This window comes from Neodiprion lecontei, chromosome 5 (assembly GCF_021901455.1).
Source record: "Neodiprion lecontei isolate iyNeoLeco1 chromosome 5, iyNeoLeco1.1, whole genome shotgun sequence".
NCBI lineage: Eukaryota > Metazoa > Arthropoda > Insecta > Hymenoptera > Diprionidae > Neodiprion > Neodiprion lecontei.
The window spans coordinates 2,793,142-2,812,249 of record NC_060264.1 but is presented as its reverse complement, the minus strand read 5'-3'; the positions used below and the strand labels follow the sequence as shown (position 1 = coordinate 2,812,249).

At 40.6% G+C, this 19,108-nt stretch overlaps 5 protein-coding genes across 9 annotated transcripts; 3 read left to right on the top strand and 2 right to left on the bottom strand.

The window, feature by feature from the left end:
- The first annotated feature begins 43 nt into the window (after window positions 1-43).
- Window positions 44-5,772, top strand: LOC107219291 (exportin-6-A). Of its 2 annotated transcripts, none has more exons than XM_046739530.1 (16): window positions 44-278; window positions 647-850; window positions 968-1,162; window positions 1,251-1,410; window positions 1,508-1,767; window positions 2,043-2,206; window positions 2,439-2,745; window positions 2,820-2,912; window positions 2,989-3,157; window positions 3,266-3,425; window positions 3,496-3,851; window positions 3,920-4,247; window positions 4,393-4,590; window positions 4,674-4,952; window positions 5,039-5,204; window positions 5,308-5,772. In XM_046739530.1, the coding sequence occupies exons 1-16, from the start codon at window positions 276-278 to the stop codon at window positions 5,383-5,385; spliced, it is 3,120 nt and encodes a 1,039-aa protein (XP_046595486.1). In that variant the 5' UTR covers window positions 44-275; the 3' UTR covers window positions 5,386-5,772. The 2 variants fall into 2 exon arrangements, with proteins under 2 accessions (XP_046595486.1, XP_046595487.1); XM_046739531.1 differs by having other exon boundaries at window positions 45-278; window positions 3,287-3,425; window positions 5,308-5,771.
- A 111-nt stretch (window positions 5,773-5,883) lies between these two features.
- On the top strand, window positions 5,884-8,558 carry LOC107219303 (alpha-aminoadipic semialdehyde dehydrogenase). The gene is made up of 9 exons (XM_015657497.2): window positions 5,884-6,258; window positions 6,378-6,594; window positions 6,680-6,867; window positions 6,960-7,159; window positions 7,229-7,344; window positions 7,469-7,597; window positions 7,678-7,787; window positions 7,857-8,117; window positions 8,207-8,558. Exons 1-9 carry the CDS (start codon window positions 6,082-6,084, stop codon window positions 8,417-8,419), a joined length of 1,611 nt encoding a protein of 536 aa, XP_015512983.1. The 5' UTR covers window positions 5,884-6,081; the 3' UTR covers window positions 8,420-8,558.
- On the bottom strand, window positions 8,492-10,635 carry LOC107219306 (rRNA N6-adenosine-methyltransferase METTL5). Of its 2 annotated transcripts, none has more exons than XM_046739546.1 (3): window positions 9,986-10,066; window positions 8,948-9,487; window positions 8,492-8,871 (listed from the first exon to the last, which is right to left on the bottom strand). In XM_046739546.1, exons 2-3 carry the CDS (start codon window positions 9,285-9,287, stop codon window positions 8,579-8,581), a joined length of 633 nt encoding a protein of 210 aa, XP_046595502.1. In that variant the 5' UTR covers window positions 9,288-9,487; window positions 9,986-10,066; the 3' UTR covers window positions 8,492-8,578. The 2 variants fall into 2 exon arrangements, with proteins under 2 accessions (XP_046595502.1, XP_015512985.1); XM_015657499.2 differs by lacking the exons at window positions 8,492-8,871; window positions 9,986-10,066 and adding exons at window positions 10,299-10,432; window positions 10,522-10,635 and having other exon boundaries at window positions 9,190-9,487.
- Window positions 10,636-11,291: 656 nt separating this feature from the next.
- Window positions 11,292-15,059, top strand: LOC107219307 (protein HID1). The gene is made up of 12 exons (XM_015657500.2): window positions 11,292-11,832; window positions 11,929-12,288; window positions 12,370-12,423; window positions 12,497-12,720; window positions 12,819-13,060; window positions 13,146-13,376; window positions 13,458-13,583; window positions 13,658-13,914; window positions 13,985-14,228; window positions 14,307-14,485; window positions 14,562-14,728; window positions 14,815-15,059. Exons 1-12 carry the CDS (start codon window positions 11,767-11,769, stop codon window positions 15,035-15,037), a joined length of 2,373 nt encoding a protein of 790 aa, XP_015512986.1. The 5' UTR covers window positions 11,292-11,766; the 3' UTR covers window positions 15,038-15,059.
- A 542-nt stretch (window positions 15,060-15,601) lies between these two features.
- On the bottom strand, window positions 15,602-18,977 carry LOC107219310. Of its 3 annotated transcripts, none has more exons than XM_015657505.2 (5): window positions 18,460-18,977; window positions 17,776-18,219; window positions 17,385-17,607; window positions 17,070-17,277; window positions 15,602-16,970 (listed from the first exon to the last, which is right to left on the bottom strand). In XM_015657505.2, the coding sequence occupies exons 2-5, from the start codon at window positions 17,864-17,866 to the stop codon at window positions 16,653-16,655; spliced, it is 840 nt and encodes a 279-aa protein (XP_015512991.1). In that variant the 5' UTR covers window positions 17,867-18,219; window positions 18,460-18,977; the 3' UTR covers window positions 15,602-16,652. The 3 variants fall into 3 exon arrangements, with proteins under 3 accessions (XP_015512991.1, XP_046595501.1, XP_046595500.1); XM_046739545.1 differs by having other exon boundaries at window positions 18,473-18,977; XM_046739544.1 differs by lacking the exon at window positions 18,460-18,977 and adding an exon at window positions 18,312-18,434.
- Window positions 18,978-19,108: the final 131 nt, after the last annotated feature.

The following is a 19,108-nucleotide window of genomic DNA, read 5'->3' as shown; positions in this document are numbered from 1 at the left end:
AAAAGAAATAATCGATTATTCATGTAAAAGAATACGAGTGGAATGGAGGTCGAGTCGTTGCACGGCTAACTTCATAGGATAATCCAACCTTGGCTTTAACTCCCACAGTCCCACCGCGAAGTGCGGAGCGATTGGAGTAACGTCTGTAATTATCGCGGATGGTTCGTACGCCCGGGCGATTCGGTGCTACTGCTGTTCGCATCTATGCGAAAATAAACATCTTTTTCCTATAACCATCCGTCATCAGGTCAGCTGTCAATTGTTGACCGATCAAAATGGTAAGATATCTCTCAGAATCAGTCACACCCGAATACGACAAAGCTGTATGACAAGGGCCGCCGTGCATATCACGCAGGGCGAGACAATCCTGTATAACAATACTTGCGATCCTGCCAGGGTTTTCAGTTACACTATTGCTTCTTCACTGTACTAAAAATTGGTGGAAATATCAATCTGACTTACCGTTTCTCTGATTATTCTTTTCACGAGCTATCTGGGGTCTGGTTAAGCCCCACCTCTGCTTCCCTTTCCTTCCATAAGCTTCACAAGTCTCCAAGTTATCTTTGCATGTAGGTCGCTTCGAACAAGCGACATTAGGCATGCTCAGCTTCGATCAACCTGTTATGGAAGATAGTTTTCTTTACAGGACAACGATGCAGCTGTGCTTCGGAGGCTGGAGCAACTGATGACTGAATTTTTCTCACCACAAACCAGCAATGATCAAAAACGATCAATCGAACAGAGCCTTCATGAATTCGCGGCACAAATCGACTCTTGGAGGCTGTGTCTTTACTTTTTGTCATCAACTGACAATCGCTATGTCAGCATGTTTGCACTCACTACTCTCGAGGCGAGTAAAACTGCTCTATTAGTCATTTTTAGTTTTTTTTTTTTCTCTCTCCTTTAAACCAGTTGCATTTCCCATGTGCAGAAGCTAATATTTGGTATCTGATTGCTTCCAATCCAGCAGACAGCAATTGGACGTCGATGGCCAGTGCTGGGATGGGAAGACAGAGCTATTGTAAGATCAACGCTGTACACTCTCTCCCTAGAACGTGGTATAACTCCGTTTGTTCGGAACAAGGTGGTCAAGTTGGTGGTTGATATCGCCAGGCATGACTGGCCTCACTTTTACTCCGACTTTTTCTCAAATATTTTACAGGCACGTACCTAGTTCGGTGCTCTTTGTGGCTTGCGTTTAAAAACATTTGTATTTAGATGTATAATCGATGAAACACGTTTATTTGTAGTTATTAGGTCACAGGCACACAAGACTATTGGGTCTGGTTTACCTGAAAACTGCTTCTGAGGAATTGGGAACCCCGAGAGAGGACTTACCACTTCACCGAAAAGCGGAATTGCTTAGGTTGTTCAACAGTTTGGTACCAACCGCCTTGGATGTTCTTACAGGTGAATAATTTTATCAACATGAAAGAAATAACAGTAAATAGAATTCTATTATTATGCTGAGAATATTTATGACTTTGTATCCTTTCTGTGAATTTAGAACTTCTTGTCGAAACAACCAAACATCAGAATAGGTCCGGCACAATAACTCCGCCACCTTCGCCGACGGGTGCTCAAAGTGCTCCTCTCCAAGGGAGAACTGTTTTAGATGTGGAAGGACTTGCAGCTGGTAGCGGGGAAATTTGCACCATCACCCTGGAAGTTCTGGCACATTTGTTCACCTGGATAACTCTCACTGATCATTTTTCTACCAACCTATTGAACGTTATTTTCACCTGTGCCAAGTATCGTGATTCAATGGTAATAAACAATAGTTATTAAATAATCCTGACTAGAAACGATAATCTAAAAGTCACCAATTTCTTTTGGAGGCTTATATCGCTTATGTAATACTTCTAACTGATTCTTTTCCGTATTGTCAAAAGTTTAATCTTCCCATTCAGCTGTCAGGGCTTTAGATTGTTAAATCATCTAAGTAATTCAGCAAACTCTTTATACCGTGTCTTGTTTCTCTTTCTGCAAAAAACCATGAAAAAGAGTTGCAAAATTAATTAAAACAAACATGAATTGAATAGAACGGAAGGCAGATTGAGACAGCCGTGCAAGCATTGACGACAATAAATGAACTGTTGTACCGCCCAAGCTCACCGAGTGCCACAGAGAGCTTGCTGCTGCAGATATTTCAACGAGGGATAGAACTATTTCAATCCATAGAACATCTAGAGTCCATCGACGAAAGGTGATTCCGATTTACAAGTTCCAATCGTTCCCGTCTGACCGTCCGTCCGTTCATCCACCTATCCCTCCCTACGTTAGGCCGGTTGTAAAGAAAATACTGGAAAGTTCGTGACGACGGTTTTGCCGTCGGTAACTATTATATGTATGATATAATACTTGCGCTAAAAGTGATAATGAGAACTAAATCCAATTAAACATATGCTAATTATTGTTTTTGGGGTTTACTTTCTTAGCTACTTAGAAAAAATGACCGAGTATCTGCAGTTATTCGTTACAAATCACCTCAAAAAGGTTGAATCTTGCCCAAAGTTTCCCGTCAATGCGCTTCTCGAGGTATTATACCATCACACGTTTCAACGCTGCATCACACCGATGGGGTATACTAGATCATTGGAGGTTTGGTCCATACTGCTGGAAAGCACTCAGGCTCGCTATGCCACAGTCGCTCTCGCGCTCGCAGAACGCGTCTTACAAAAAGTCACCTTCAAATTTAACGCGCACACTCTAAAGGTTCTGGACACTGATACATTGGACGAAAATGTAAGTGGTTTACCTAATCGTGCTTTATCTCACCTTACAAAAGATAATCTCTAATTTTTCAAACATTTTTGCAGGATGAGACGGAGTGGCAGCATTTTTTACGCTGCAATATCGAATGCCTTGCCAAAGTTGCAGACATCTCTCCTATACCGGTGTTCACACTGCTGGTGCGATATTAAATCTTGTATCTTTTTTCCCAGGGACTATTTAGGTATATATTTTATGCTACTTTTATGTTCCCAGTATCAATCCTGGCGGGAGAGTCTATCAGTTTACGCAAAGTTAGGTTCAGCCGTAGCAAGTGGTCAGGTAGTTGTCCTAAACGATTCCGAAGCTTCTAATGTAAGAATTCATTTACGGGACTTGGCGTCCATGACTCAGGCTCTGGCTCGATTGTATGTTCATTTTGTTGGTAAGTTGTATCATTTGAAGTTCATGTTGAGTGATGAATTTATACTGGAAAATACGAAAAGCAGATTTTCAGACAAAGGAAGAAAATAGGTTTACAATTCTTTTGAAGACAAACGTTTTGGAAAAATAGGGGATCAACCAGGGATCGATTGCTCATTGGCCGAGGAACTAGTTTCGCAAACTTTCGAAGTCTGCACTTTTGCCAAGGACAACCAACTGCACAGGGCCAATCTTCAGCCAGTTGAAATACTTCAAGACCTAGTCGAAGTGTAAGCTTATTGGTCAAATATTCGTATGCACGTTTTGCTCAAAAAAATTTTCTCATGCTCCGTCTTCCAGAAATTCACAGATGTTGGCTTCACTCCAGGCATGGTGCCATTGGATATCGGAAAGGCCAGAAAAATTGAAGGACAGTTTAAGTCAACGATGCGTGCAGTCCTGTATTTGGGCCTTGATGCCTAACACGTTTCCCCAAAATTTACCGCCAAAATTTGTTCACTCAGCTGCGCATCTGATGCAGAGCACAGTTTCTATTCTCAAACCAAACCTCTGGGATCAACCTGCATTTAGTGATTTAGTTGTTGCTGGCTCCCATCCGCATCTTAATCAGGATACCGCAAAGGTCCTCAGGAGAGCCCTGGTCAACGGAATAATTCTCCCTGCTGGAGACATCGGAGCGCGGCAAAGACTAATGGGTAAGAATTAACATAGAGATGACGTTTGGTCATTTTTCATCACGCGAATTATAAATAACTTCCCATAGGCACGATGGTCACGGCTCTTTCGCATCCACTAGGAGGAGAGGGGCAGCCGGTGCCTCCTGAAATTGTAGTATCATCGTCGGTACTATCACTCAAAGAGTTGTTGGAAGATTGTCGTTCGTCGTCTACAGCAATAAAAAAACTCTTACACACTAATCTAGAATCAACAGTGAATCGAGTACTGGAACTTCTCCCTCATCTCATCAGATTTCCAGGAACATGTGAAACATTGCTTAGCTTTCTCCACAGCGCCTTTGCTGTTCTTCAGCAACAACTGGGACCAGAGTATACACAAAATGCGGCGCAAGCTATGCTGCACATCTTTACTCGGTAATAAGCATTGTTAAATGTGTGAAGTAAATGGGATGTCTGAAATAGCAGAAATGTTAAAAAATCTAGCGAACAAAACTTACCAACAGCTTGAAAATATCAAACCTTTTTCACCTTCGTTAAATTCTGCATCAATATTTTACAGTGAAAATATATCGATCGGACCAACGTTGGATCAGCTCCTGGAAATATTGATTTTGGTTGTGTCAGCACCTGGCAGAGCTTTCAAAGCGTTCGTGCCATCAATAACAGACTTGTGCTTGAGCAATGTGTGGCCCGTTGTCAGGAGTGATTTGAGCGATCACCCGGATACCACCATAGTTTTATTACGCTTGTTACATAGGTAAAGTGTAACGATTAATCAACTTTACGATCAATTATTCAATTTTATGGGAGTAAAATCCGTCCATACTTGTTTCTTTGCAGTATTTTAATGCACCATTGGCAGTACTTTTACAACTCATCCGTACTACGGACTTTCGGTAATCCCGACGAAGCGGAGCCGGTTGAGCACAGAGAAGAGTTAGTCGCTATTTTGGAAGCGTTTGGTCAGGCGTTACTACAACCAGACGTGAACATATTTCGTCAGAGTCTTCAGAGTCTGGAACAACTAAACTCTAGATGCCGTCTGTACCAGCGTTCTATTTTCAAAACTAATTTACTTGAGAGATTTTTGGCAGCACTTTTTACAGTTTTGTTTCAAAGGTATAAAAAATTTTTTCTTCTCATTTAGAGGAATTTTAAGTGTGTCTACGAATCTGGTCAACAATCTTATATTCATCCCATTTCAGATCTCACGATCTCTTGGCCGACGAAATAGCGACTGCAGTTCACAGTCTTGCGCTTGTCAACTGTGATTGGTTTTTTGGTGAATTTTTGCCAAAATTTTTAACTGGATGTGAGGGACTAGACGACGAACAGAGATGCACACTTTTAGAAAACTTTGACCGAGCAACAGTGAGTATTAATTTTATACTTTATTATGCAATGTAGATGGAAGATTAGTTTACCTATAAATACATAACACATGTTTCTAATTCCAATTTTTTTGTTTTTTCAGGATCAACCGACATTGACAAGATCTGTTCTTCGTATGGTGACTGATTTGAGGTGCTATCAATTTTGTCGGACTGTTTAATATATGTATTATACATACATATCTCCTTTCCTCCACTCTCATATAAATGCGCTAGTACATTACATGACTTTCTGTATTTTTGTTACGAAACGAAGACAAAAAAAAATAATTAACGGTAAAAGATAGTAATTAATAGCCGGCGATAGTCTTTTCGGGAAAAGCATTGATATTTCATGTTTCAACTTCGGCGTACAATTATCAGTCTCGAGTTTTAAAATTGTATAATTATCAATCGCATTCACCCGATGCAGCAAAATACTGCCATATCTATACATTGTATATTCCTATTACGTAGAATAAGAGAGTCAAATGAATTTTATTCGCCCGTTCAATTATTTATGTATAAAACTTCATTATTATGAATAATTATTACAAATTATGAAATTTCTAAATCACTTGATTCATCTATCCCTCGTCCGATATTTGTTGAAATATACAATTTTTATAAAAAGAACCAAGTACTGTCTATCAAATGCGATTGAAAAATGATGTGGCAAACTGAAAAGACCAGACAAAGTGCATATCTATGCATTCGTTTTGTAATGGTTACGTACGTTATGGTCTGTTTGTATTTGTCACTCCGTGAGTGATAAATAACGATAACACCGATTCTGATAACCCGAGACCTCTGTTTGACGTTATTTCATTACTATGGTCTGTGATTATGTTAGTTATTCTTGGGAAACATAGTCGACAATGGCGAGAATCTTGCTGTCAATAAGAAACTTTGGCCGATTTACCGGCAAGCAGAAAGCAAGATTTATTCCTATCAGAAATCTGTCATCTAAGTCGGAATTAGCTTTTTTAAAAGAACTCGAAATTGGACCCGATAATCTTGGATCGTTTGATGGCAGTTGGGGTGGTTCAGGCCCGGTGAGTTGACCCGACGATAATCAAGGTTTGAAAAGCCGAGTTTTACAAGAGAGCCGCATCTCTTATAATTATCTTGCATCGTTGAATTAAATATTACCTCGGAATTCAAATTTTGATAGGTAATAGAGTCCATCTCACCGGGTAATGGTGAGGTGATAGCAAGGGTCCATTCCTCGACGCCTGATGAGGTGGGGAACGCAATAACAAAAGCGAAGGAGTCATGGCCCCAGTGGGCATCGATGCCGGCTCCAGCCAGGGGTGAAATTGTACGCCAAATTGGAAATGAGTTGAGAAAAAATCTAAAGCCGCTTGGAAAGTTGGTATCGTTGGAAATGGGTGAGGCCTGTAACTGGTGACGAAAGTATTTCATAATCCAATTGTGATAGTTGCTAAAGGGAACATCTTCACTTCCATGACACAGGAAAGATTTTAGCTGAGGGCATTGGTGAAGTACAGGAGTACATTGACGTTTGCGATTACGCTGTTGGGCTGTCTAGGACTCTGCCAGGAAGTCTCCTACCTTCCGAAAGGAAAGATCATGTGCTACTGGAAAAATGGAATCCACTAGGCGTAGTCGGAGTTATCTCTGCATTCAACTTTCCCGTTGCAGTAATCCTAAATAAAATAAAACTTTTCATATCCAGAAATCCAAAACATCTGAAAATACAAAGAATTTTAATTCAATCTTACCCCTGCTAAAGGTTTACGGATGGAACAGCGCCATAGCCATGGTTTGCGGAGACACGCTGGTCTGGAAAGGAGCCCCGACTACGCCCTTGGTTTCAATTGCGACAACGAAAATTGTCGCCAAGGTCCTCGAACGTAACGGGATCCCTGGCTCAGTTGCATCGCTCATAACTGGTGGGACAGATGTTGGGGAACTGCTAGTCAATGACAATCGGTAACTGAAATATCTCTGTAATGAGTTCATCGATACTGCATACTACAAAGAAACAATCTGTTATTCTAGTGTACCGTTGATATCGTTCACGGGAAGTACGAAGGCTGGAAAAAATGTCGCTTTAAAAGTTCAAGAGAGATTTGGCAAATCGCTTCTAGAATTAGGTGGCAACAATGCACTGATTGGTAATTAAAATAACAAGTTACACATATTTCTGTAGAGGCAGAAAATGTCCGGTTTAGAATCATAGTCGATAGATTGTTGGTTTTTTAAAATTTAATAAATTTACAATTCACATTGAAATTTCAGTCACCAAGGACGCAGATTTAGATATGGCAATTCGAGCGGCTGTATTTTCCTGCGTTGGCACAGCAGGACAAAGATGCACAACTACTAGGAGGCTGATTTTGCAAACCGACATTAGGACAGAATTCTTGAGTACACAGTTTTGATCTACTACCAACTCGTAGAAAGATCTCAATAAATAGTACTTGTTTCCAATCTTTCGTTAATTTTAGAGAGGCTCAAAATGGCATTCGCAGGCATTCTTGGTAGGATTGGAGATCCTATTGAAGAGAGTACCCTCTACGGACCTTTGCATAGTCCTGCAGCGGTAGAGGCCTACAAGGTGAGACGATTAAGTACAAAATAAGCTTAATTGTTAAGCATACCAAAATCAAAATACTGCTTGTTACAGCTGACTGTCGAAAAAGCAGTAAAGTCTGGAGGGTGCATAGAATTTGGTGGAAAAGTGATTGACCGGCCTGGTTTCTATGTTGAACCAACTATAATATCTGGCTTACCCGCTAGTTCAGATGTTGTTAGACATGAGACGTTTGCCCCGATTGTTTACATCCTTGAGACGAATTCATTGGAGGAAGCGATAGCCGTAAACAACGACGTGGAACAGGGACTGAGCAGTTCCCTCTTCACTAACAACATTGGAGAATTATTTAAGGTATTAAGGTTTACAGTGCTTCATTGAAATCTGATTTTGGAAAAAACAAACGGTATTAATTGTGAATCACCAATTTTTATTTTCCACAGTGGATTGGGCCCCTTGGTTCTGATTGTGGGATAATAAACGTAAATATCGGGACTAGCGGTGCAGAAATTGGAGGAGCATTCGGTGGAGAAAAGGCAACTGGCGGAGGACGAGAGAGTGGGAGTGATGCGTGGAAGCACTATGCCAGACGGGCAACAATAACGATCAACTACGGGAATGAATTACCCTTGGCTCAAGGGATCAAATTCGAGTGAACTATGAAAAAATCAAACCATAATTTATGCGAGTAGGAATAACAACGAAACATAACAAAAGAACCACAACACTATTTCTGTACAAATTTATTAAATCTTCCATTATACTTACACATAGAAATTGATTAGTGATGATGAATGCTTTTTCATGTTGTTTACCTAATCTAATTCAAGTCTTATGAAATCAACTTGGACATCCACGGAAGTATTTTTGTGAAACTTGTACGCTCGAGGAAGATCGTATCGCAATTCAGCGACAACTTTTGCCGTTGTTCCAAGGCGTTTTGCAGTCCTAAGCACATGATCGCGGGTGCTAGTCTTGTGGAGAGAGTAGACAGCATGTCGTGCAATACTGACTGCAGTCTCCAAAAACTTCATGTCTGTTCCAGCATTGCGTTTTGTGCCAAAAGGCGGATTCATCACAACTGTATCAAAGTACTTCTCAAATCTACCTAAAATCAGTGATATTTATTATTCACATAATGACCCTCGAATCATTGGACTATGAATTATTAGATCTCAACTAACCGGGCAAGTAACTAAGTAAGTCACAGTGAACTGCCTCGACATCAGTTTCTAATTCAAGGCAATTACTTCTGAGTATAGACAGTGCATCAGCATCAATTTCAAACCCGACGACATGACTGGCGCCGAGAAGTTGGGCCCCAAGTGAGAGTACCCCACATCCTGCACCCAAGTCAGCAACAGCCTTTCCTTCTATATCGTCGAAGTGTGTATATGCTGTGTGCAGGATGTGCGCCCCAATGTGAGCGCTCGTAGAATATTGTTCAAGCCAAATTTTTGGCTCTTCAAATCCATCCAATTGTTGAAGATACTCTTCCAGCTCTCTTAATCGCATGGGTGCCATTTTGGTCACAATAACCGTTCTTGAATAATACGCCTGATAGTAGTTCACTTGGTCTCAAACCGAGGGAGTACTGGCAGGATCAAGTTACCAAAGGACGAGTCCTGGGTGACAAAGAATCCAGCAGAGGCTGCATGAGCGTTGTGAAGAGCTGCGCGTTGAGAAGCACTCAATGCTATACCGTCCACCGTTGTTGCGGGATTCTGTTGATAATGTAAAATATATAAAACGTGATAGTGTTGCCATCCACGTGAATTCAAACCAGGGTGTAAAAATAATAGGTGGCAAAGAGAAAATTATCTAGGTTGATGAAAACGTAACTTTTAGCAGTTTGAAATTCATAACGTCGACGCATAGGGTACTTGGAAATAGCACAATTTTGTGACTCAAATCTTGTTATAATTGCAAAATAAACGAGACACAATGTTGTAACCAACTTGGAAAATTATGTAGTGTAGTTTACTGCTTTTGAAACGTTCGACCACTCAAGTTCAAATTTTTTCCATTATTCTGTTGCATCAATGTTACAAACCTCAATCTCATAGGTTTATTATGACTTCTATTTAGTTTATGTTACTTTATATATTTCATATATTTAAAAATTTATTATCATTTTTTGGTATTTTATGTTTTCAAATGCAACTTCTAGTCATATTTTTTATAAATATGACACGCTCATCTCATGATTAACCTAAAATTACCTTCCTCTCTTTCGGACACTGCATGCCGCCATTATTGTTTACAATGGTCTTACAGACCCGTAGCCGTTTAGTGGACAAGTACCGAATTATGCAAAAATAATCACAACCGCCGAGCCGCAACATACCTATTATTTTTCCACGATGATTCAAAAAAGACATCCTATTATTCTTACACCGTGATTCAAACTAGACATCCTGTTATTCTTACACCGTGATTTAAACTAGATATCCTATTATTCTTACACCGTGATTTAAACTAACAGAACGTAACCCAACCTCATCCGAAACTCAAGAATTTGTTTGACGGACGTACCTGAGTCGCAGCAGAAGTAGCGGGTGGTACAGCGAGCGGAGTTAAAGAAGTTCCAAGGGTAGGCGCAACGCCCTGCTTCAAAAGTAGCTGCTTCTTCAACTGTATTTCTTCCAGTATCTTTCTGTTTTGTAGCTCTGGGAGAAAACAATATACGTGGAATCGCGATAATTTTTGGGACTTTCAATTAACGAATAACCACGTATGAAGTATCTCAGCTCCTTACCTCTCGAATTTGGTTGCGAAAAAGCCATTTGGTAGGGATACCAAATTTTAGCAGCTGAACCTGCCGAACGTTTTAATCTAATATCTCACGAGTCACTACGGTCACGACCTACTCGTATCAATGCCTAGCCACAACTAATTGTGAAATCGCGGCGGCGTCACCAGAGTACTGCGAATAGGCCGCGACGATAGCGCTAATAGGCGTGCCGTGGTTGAAAGCAGTACTGAACAGGGAACCAGCTGGCAATTTCCAGGCCCTGGTGAGAGCGCGGTTAACTATCAAAGATGAGGGGATCTCTGTAACAATGTAATCACCCTCAATTATTATGTAAAAATCAAAATACAGCTACTTTGCAAAAAATGATAACAATCGAAAAATAACAACAATATGATTAGAACGTGACGAATTCGTTCGCTGAATTAGCGGTAAATTGTTAACGTAGTGACATCTCAATCATATGTAGATTATTTATACGGAGCAAAGTGTGAGACGATTAGATATGATAATTTGATAAATTAGTCGGTACGTGAAGACGAGGGTCGGTAACACTATATTGCTCATCTCTCTCCAGCGCACAAGATAGAGAAAAGACAAAATATTTTTGTAGACGCAACAGTCGGCATTGTCGGTACTGCAGAATGCACAGTGATCAATTATCCTTATAAATGTTGGTAACTCGCTATTCAATTTTTCTGACACATATATTTCCATATAGCCTGCTCTCTTTAGTGGGATATAGATACTAATTATTCAATGGTACATACATGCATACACGTCTGACATCCGTCAATTTCAGAGTGGTTTCGGTTATCTTGCCGCCGTACACAATCAGTATTTGTAATCGTGTCAGAAGAATATTCAGAATATGTAGAGCAGTGAAAAGATTACAAAGTGAAAATGAAAGTATAAACGTACATAATTATACACTGGATTTAGGACCGACAGCCACGTAACATAGTTATCAATCGTTAAAAGGTGTCGAGTGGTTGTCTCACACCCACGCTAATTCTACTTGAATCGCTTCGCCTCTATCCCGTCTCGGCGATGAATACCCCGACGATACGTTGTCTTCGCGTCGATATCCCATCAGGGTGAACCCGGAATCGACGGCCAACTGCTTAATCGGCCTACGACTCGTCCACCGTTGCCGTCGGTTACGCGCTGCGACACATCTGCGAGCAACGATCCCCTGAAAACTCCGTACGAATTATTTATACACACAAGTTTTTAGCAATTTGTAAAACCATGGGAAACGCTGACACGAAGTTAAATTTTCGCAAGGCCGTTGTTCAGCTGACATCCAAGACCCAGGTGAGGAGAATCAAAACTTTCTGACACATGGAATCTCTCGGTTTCATCAAATTCACTTACGTTAATCAAAACGTGTTACAATACCATTGATTCCAGCCCATAGACGCAGCAGACGACACATTCTGGGACCAATTTTGGTGTGAGAACGTGGTGAACGTTCAGGATATATTCACTTTGATACCCGCGCCAGAGATCAGGGTGCTCAGGGAAGAAGCCCCATCAAATTTGGCAACGCTATGCTACAAGGCGGTAGAGAAACTCGTTAAAGCAGTCGACAACAGCTGTCGAACGCAGCGTGAACATCAAATGGTCTTGAACTGCTGCCGGCTGCTAACCAGGCTTCTACCCTACATATTTGAGGATCCTGACTGGAAGGGATTCTTTTGGTCGAGTTTACCTGGCAAAGAAGACGAAGAGAGCATCCCTCTTGCTCATTCTCTACTCAACGCGATATGCGTAAGTATTGGGACATTGGTTTATGTTGAAATTTGTGTTCACATTCTGACTATGTGAATAATTAACTTGATTTCCTTACAGGATTTGCTCTTTTGTCCTGACTTTACTGTGGCTGCGAATAGAAAATCAGGACCGGTAAGTTGGGCAAAAAGAAACAAAAGCAGATTTTTAAATGTAATTTTGACAATGCTTCTGTTGCTTTCTTTAGGATAAAGCCGAAGAACTACAGTCGATAGATAGCTGCGAATACATATGGGAAGCTGGTGTAGGATTCGCACATTCTCCACCAAGATATCCATACTTGGACTCAAACCGAACTGAACTCTTGAAACTCCTGCTCACTTGCTTCAGTGAGACTATGTACAACCCTCCTACAGACCTTTCGGTAACACCCAATCGGTGGATCGCTCACCTCACCAGTACCGAGAACAGGTATCAATGGGTTAAACACGCATTCAAGATTCAAGGGATCCTAAATTCCTTATATAGTTGAACAGAAGGTGATAGGCGAATGCAATTTTGTCTTTCAGGCACGCTCTGCCCATGTTTACATCCCTTTTGAACACCGTTTGCGCTTATGACCCAGTCGGACTTGGAGTTCCTTACAACCATCTTATATTTACGGATTCCTTGGAGCCGCTAGTCGACGTCTCGCTACAGATATTGATCGTGACTCTGGACCATGACACAAGTGGTGGCCTGCCATCAGAGGAAGGGGTTCCTGGAGATAATTTGTTCATTAATTATCTGAGCAGAATTCACAGAGATGAAGGTAGCTTGAATCAACTGTAACTGATAACAATTTTTCCATCCTCAGAATGACCTGGAGAATGACCTTGTGTTCTCTTTTTTTTCAGATTTTCAGTTTGTCTTAAAAGGAATAACAAGACTTCTGAATAATCCTTTGCTTCAAACGTATTTGCCAAATTCTACCAAAAAAGTACACTTTCATCAGGAGTTGCTGGTATTTTTTTGGAAAATGTGCGACTACAACAAAAAGTTCCTTTACTACGTGTTGAAGAGCTCTGATGTGCTGGAGGTTCTTGTACCCATTCTTTATCATCTTAATGACTCGAGGGCTGATCAATGTAAGCAATATTTTAAAATTAGATGAGCCAAATGAATAAACAAAGGTGAGTAGCCTGTATAATCTGTTATACACATTGCAGCTAGGGTCGGTCTAATGCACATCGGAGTGTTCATCCTGCTTTTACTCAGCGGTGAGCGAAACTTTGGAGTGAGACTGAATAAACCTTATACAGCAACTATTCCCATGGACATTCCAGTTTTCACCGGTACACACCATGCATCTATCAATAATTACTGATGATTTTGATTGCACTTTCTCAAACATATGACGTATACACAGGTACCCATGCTGATTTACTGGTGACAGTTTTTCACAAAATAATAACAACGGGGCACCAAAGACTTCAGCCCTTATTTGATTGTCTATTGACAATATTGGTGAATGTATCGCCGTACCTTAAAACTCTCTCAATGGTGGCAAGCACAAAACTGCTGCATCTACTTGAAGCATTTGGAACCCCATGGTTTTTGTTTTCCTCACCAACGAATCATCATCTAGTCTTCTTCTTACTCGAGATATTCAACAACATAATACAGGTGACAAGAAGCTATTGATTGTCATGAATTATAGCATGACTTTATCACTAACAATCTTCGATCGTTTCAGTATCAGTTTGATGGAAACAGTAACCTAGTCTATACGATAATACGTAAGCGCCAAGTATTTCACGGCTTGGCCAATTTGCCCAGTGACTGCAACACGATTGCAAGGTCATTGAACAGGAGACAACGAAGAACAATCCCAGTTAGCACCTCTAATGAAAATGTTAGCGAAATAGCTATGGAAGGTTCGAGACCGGCACTGCCTGCAGAACCTGGAACCTTAAAAGCATCTCTTTTGGAAACACCTGGTAGGTGTGAATTTGTTAACAGTAAAATCAATTATCTATGGTTTCTTTGGTAATCGCTGTGTCACTGTGCTTATACAGGCATTGAAAATATGACTGAAAAGGAGTCAGCTCATCCGTTGAGCCCACCTATTGACGTTGCTGGGAATTCTACAATTGTGAACAACGATAAGGTGCACCGAGAAACGACAACCACGGTAATAGAAGAGGACGTGAAAGAAGATGTGACAAACTCTGCAAGGTCGAGTACAGTCGTTCATGTGAGTTCCAGAGATCGATTGACGGGTGAGCAACCCACAGGCTCGTTTTTAACGAACATATTTGATTATTTCACAGAGAGGAGGAATTAGGGTGACCGAACAATCAAATCTTGCACAAAACGTAAACCACTGGGTGCCATCTGGTGATTGGGTTCATCAATGGAAAAGTAAATTACCTCTGCAAACAATAATGCGGCTTCTTCAAGTTCTTGTCCCGCAAGTTGAAAAAATTTGCATCGACAAGTGAGTATCCTCTCAATTACGATGACGCAACTTGCGTAATATTGGTTATACGGTTAATTAATATCCTACAACTTCGTGATCTACAGAGGCTTGACGGACGAGAGTGAGATTCTTAAGTTTCTTCAGCATGGCACCCTTGTAGGATTATTACCTGTGCCTCATCCCATTCTCATCAGACGATATCAGGCCAATGCTGGAACCACTGCGTGGTTCAGAACTTATATGTGGGGAGTTATTTATCTCAGGAACGTTGAGCCGCCGATTTGGTATGACACCGATGTCAAGTTGTTCGAAATTCAGAGAGTCTGAATGAAGAGAAAGAAAGAAAGAATGGATTATTTATAACGTAATTGTAATTTTATTACGTTTTATTAATGTTCTAAGGTCGAGTACATGATAATGATTTTTAAATGTGTGTACGGAATTAGTGAAATAATTCAGAAAAAGAAAATAGTAAAAAATAACGATAGAAATATGTGAGAACGTTGTATATCGTTATAAATCGATAGCAAAACCTTTGATCGCAAATTAATTTATGTACTGCATATACGTATATATATAAAAATAGGATATATCTAATATATATTATTTAAAAAATTATACAAAATTATGTAAAACACGTGCCCGTCTTAATATACTTTTAAAATAATTGGCAAATTTAACAGACCTACTATGTGTGTGCTTGAAGGTGTATGCAACAAACAATATGAACGAAACAAAACATCGTACACTTTATCACCGTATTATCATACTTTCTCCGTTTCTCATCTGAAGGATAGAATAATTAACTGTGTAGTTGCTAAAGATTATGCTAGAGATCAATATGTAGCGATTACTCGCGAGCGCGTACGACATGCTTTTGTTGATTAATAAATTTCTCGATGCGTTTATGTATTATTATGCACTTTTAAAACATATTTTTGTATATTGTATAATAGTAGTAATATTGAAACGGATCTTACGGATATTTTCTCGCGCCGCTATCACAGATGCGAAAGTATCTTATTTCTATTCGTAATATGATTAATCATTATTTTTACTTTTTGTTTATCAATTCGTAAACTGTTTGAGAGATCAATGTATATTTAAACTCTACTACGATCTTTGTTGAAGTTGCGAAAAGAATATCGGTGTAATTATAGTAATATCAGTCTGTTTGTTGGATTCGTAGTGTCTTAATGCTTTTACGGTAATGGAGAACGCGCAAAGTAACAGTACGATTGGAACAGCGTGAATAAGCTGCCTGTTAGTATTATATTATTACAATTATATCGTCATAATATTAATCGAAACTCGTAGCTACCATGCGTATAGAGGTACACAGGTGATTATTTTTTAATCTGTCTTATGTTTGAACCATCTGTCATGTTATTAGAGGCGAACGAAAATTAGAATTTGGTCGAACCGATCGCCACTATAAATTAAAATTTATCATATCAATATATTACTATAGATCCAATATATAATCATTTCTCGTATCACGATGCCACGAAAGAAGAACGCGAATCATTTGGCAACTCTAGCCACTGCTAAATATTTGACTGACATTCCAGATCAGCTCAATTGGGTTAAAAATAATTCTAAATAGAACACATTAATTCTTGGAAGATCACATTTTCGTTGAGTTTGAAAGAGAAGGTTTTGAATTCGTAAAACGCGTTCTTTGTAATATTACATTCTCATTTTTCTGTTGAGAAAGAAGGAAGAAAAAAGTTGTCAGAGTGTAAGCAACAGCGGTCGATTTATGGTTAAGCCGAACTGGAATGCTTTCCATGATACGTAATTCACATACCTGAACCAATCTACGAAAATGACTCAATCCCTTGTGGATTACCATTACACAGTCTCGTGCGACTCAAGCCTAGCATCATGGTCAAGCAGAAAATAACCCACGGTTATAACGTGTGAAAACCAAATTCCCCTCTTAATGCACAGCTATCTTGTCATAAGATGGGGGAGGAATATCTTCCGCCGAATGCGACGGCGGTATTAAAATGGCAATGTGGTAAGGTGGCGGTGGTGGGTTTTGTTCTGAAACAGGCATAACCATTGGTAGTCTAATATTCTCATTTGCAATTGTATTCGCAGCAGTCATAGCTGCTATCGGATCCTCCTGAGATTGCATAGCATTTTCCCTGACCACGTTCTCTTCTGTTCGTCGGCACAGAATCGAGTAAAAGCAACCAGATAGGAGGAGTGTGACCAGCAATCCGCAGTACACCAAGACCTCAAGTCCAGTGCCCTGGAAAAATTGGTATCAAAGTGTTTTTCTCTGTAGCAAAAGATCTGGTAAACGAGTTTGGAATTATAGTGGGTAACTCATGCAATGAGAGTAACTCACCTGGTGGTCGAAATAGAACTTTGCTGCGACGACGAATCCTGCAGCTAGAACACATGTAATCCAAACTCCGCAGCGCAGTCTGCATCCAGCTAATTCGGCATCTGTGAACTCTGAGAAATCAAGTAGACTCCTGTTATGTGCCGGGTCCGCTGCTGTTTCTGAAGGTGGATGAAGTTGGTTGTTTCCTGCGTTATCCGATACGTGGCAGCTGGTGTTTATGAAAAAAATATTAACAGTCATCAGTAAGCGACATTGTATACCCTTAAAAGACTTTTTAAGAATATATCGTAAGGAAATAAGAAATCAAATAACTACTTTGCTGAATTTGCGGTTGCCTGAACAGGCTGCAGCGATATATTTTCGCTGTTGTTGTTGGCACCAATGTCGTTGGCGTTCCTTAAGGAAGGCCTCAGGTGACGAGGGCCGTAACCGCAGGAATTACTTGGGCCCGGAGTGTGGCTGGTGCCGTTCAAACTTTGGAACCGATGAACCGGAGTGACCATCGGTCTAATTACCTCCCTGCCACGTCGTCGATGACCTGCGGTATAACGAGCATCTTGAGAAACAACTATCATACAAGGATTACACGCACTTATCAGAACGGTCAAGAAGACCCCTCACATCTGGTAAGGTGATCTTTCCTGGACTTACACGTGCATTTTACAACGAAGAACAGGCAAAGTTGAAAAGTAAACAAAATTCTCACCGGAGCGAGCCTTGGGCAACGGGGTGGCAGGGTATCGGCGCCCTCCAAAGCCGTAGTACCTGCCTGCCGGCTTGTCGATCCAAAAATGCATCGGCCGTATATCCAAATGAGGGATCGATAGTCAGCGCTGAAGCGCCGTTGATACTTGCATCGACGTTTACGTCCTCAATGGGTTTATTTTGTCCGGGCGCGTGTCGTTGAACCACGTCGCACGTGATTCTCCCTGTGCGAGTGAACGAGTCTACTTATCGCACCCCGTCATCTCGGAAAGTCCTCGTCTTTCCTTGTCTAGCCTCATTTCGGCCGACGATTTAATTTCACGGCACGCACCTGCTCCCCCCTTTCGCGGATTAACCCTGCACCGGGTGTCTGTCACCCTCGTCCTCGCCGTAGGCGTTCATTGGTCACCGACGATCGTTGCACCGCTGTGACTGCTGTCAGTTGCTGTCAGTGGAGGTGGAGAATCAAAACATGAGAATGAAGTTAGTAACGTATTTGTAGCGATGCATGTTTAGGAAAAAATCGTTACTTCGCACCTTTTAAGGAATCTCTGAAATTTAGTAAACAACGATAAACGAAACATGCATACTCTTATTTTGAAAATCCGACTCCTTTTTAAACTCATTCTAAAATTGCGCAATAATGATTTTTTCCCTCATGTTTCGTTAAGTTAACGTTACTAACTTCAGCCTCATACTCAAAACAACATCCCCCGTTTCTTGCGTGCTGCGAGCCATCTACGGTCAGTTTTGCCTGACAAGACAATCGATGTTTGGTCTTTGATAAATAAGCCGCCTCTTTCGGCTTGTAGATGATCCCACTTGTCCGGGGTTTATCATGATGTTTCTTCAGTTCTCAATTACAAAAGAGAGTTAACGAAACTCTCAACATCTCAATGAAGACTGAGGATAATCTTATCGTCAATCGAGATACTTATTCACGTCGCTTAATTATTCTTATAAACCTTCACCGAAAGTGCGATGAGCCCTCATGTCAGAGGATGCACGGTGCTTTGATTGCGTCTTTAGCGGGAGAATTTATTCACGGAATGAAATGTTCCTTTCAATATATCGAATTATATTCGTGACAATTGTGTAATTGAACACGTGAAAAAATTTTCTCTAGGATTATTGCTGTCAATTGTACAACGTGGCAATACAGGCTTGAAATATTGAAGAGAGAATTTAACATACTCGTTTTGAAATTGGTATCCCTATTAAAGTCAAAAAGTAATTTTATGATACCACAAGCGTCCAGAAGTAATTCGAAAACATCAAAATTCCCGCGGGTACAATCTCGATAAGCAATCGACTGTCGCGTGTCGGCTGCTAGC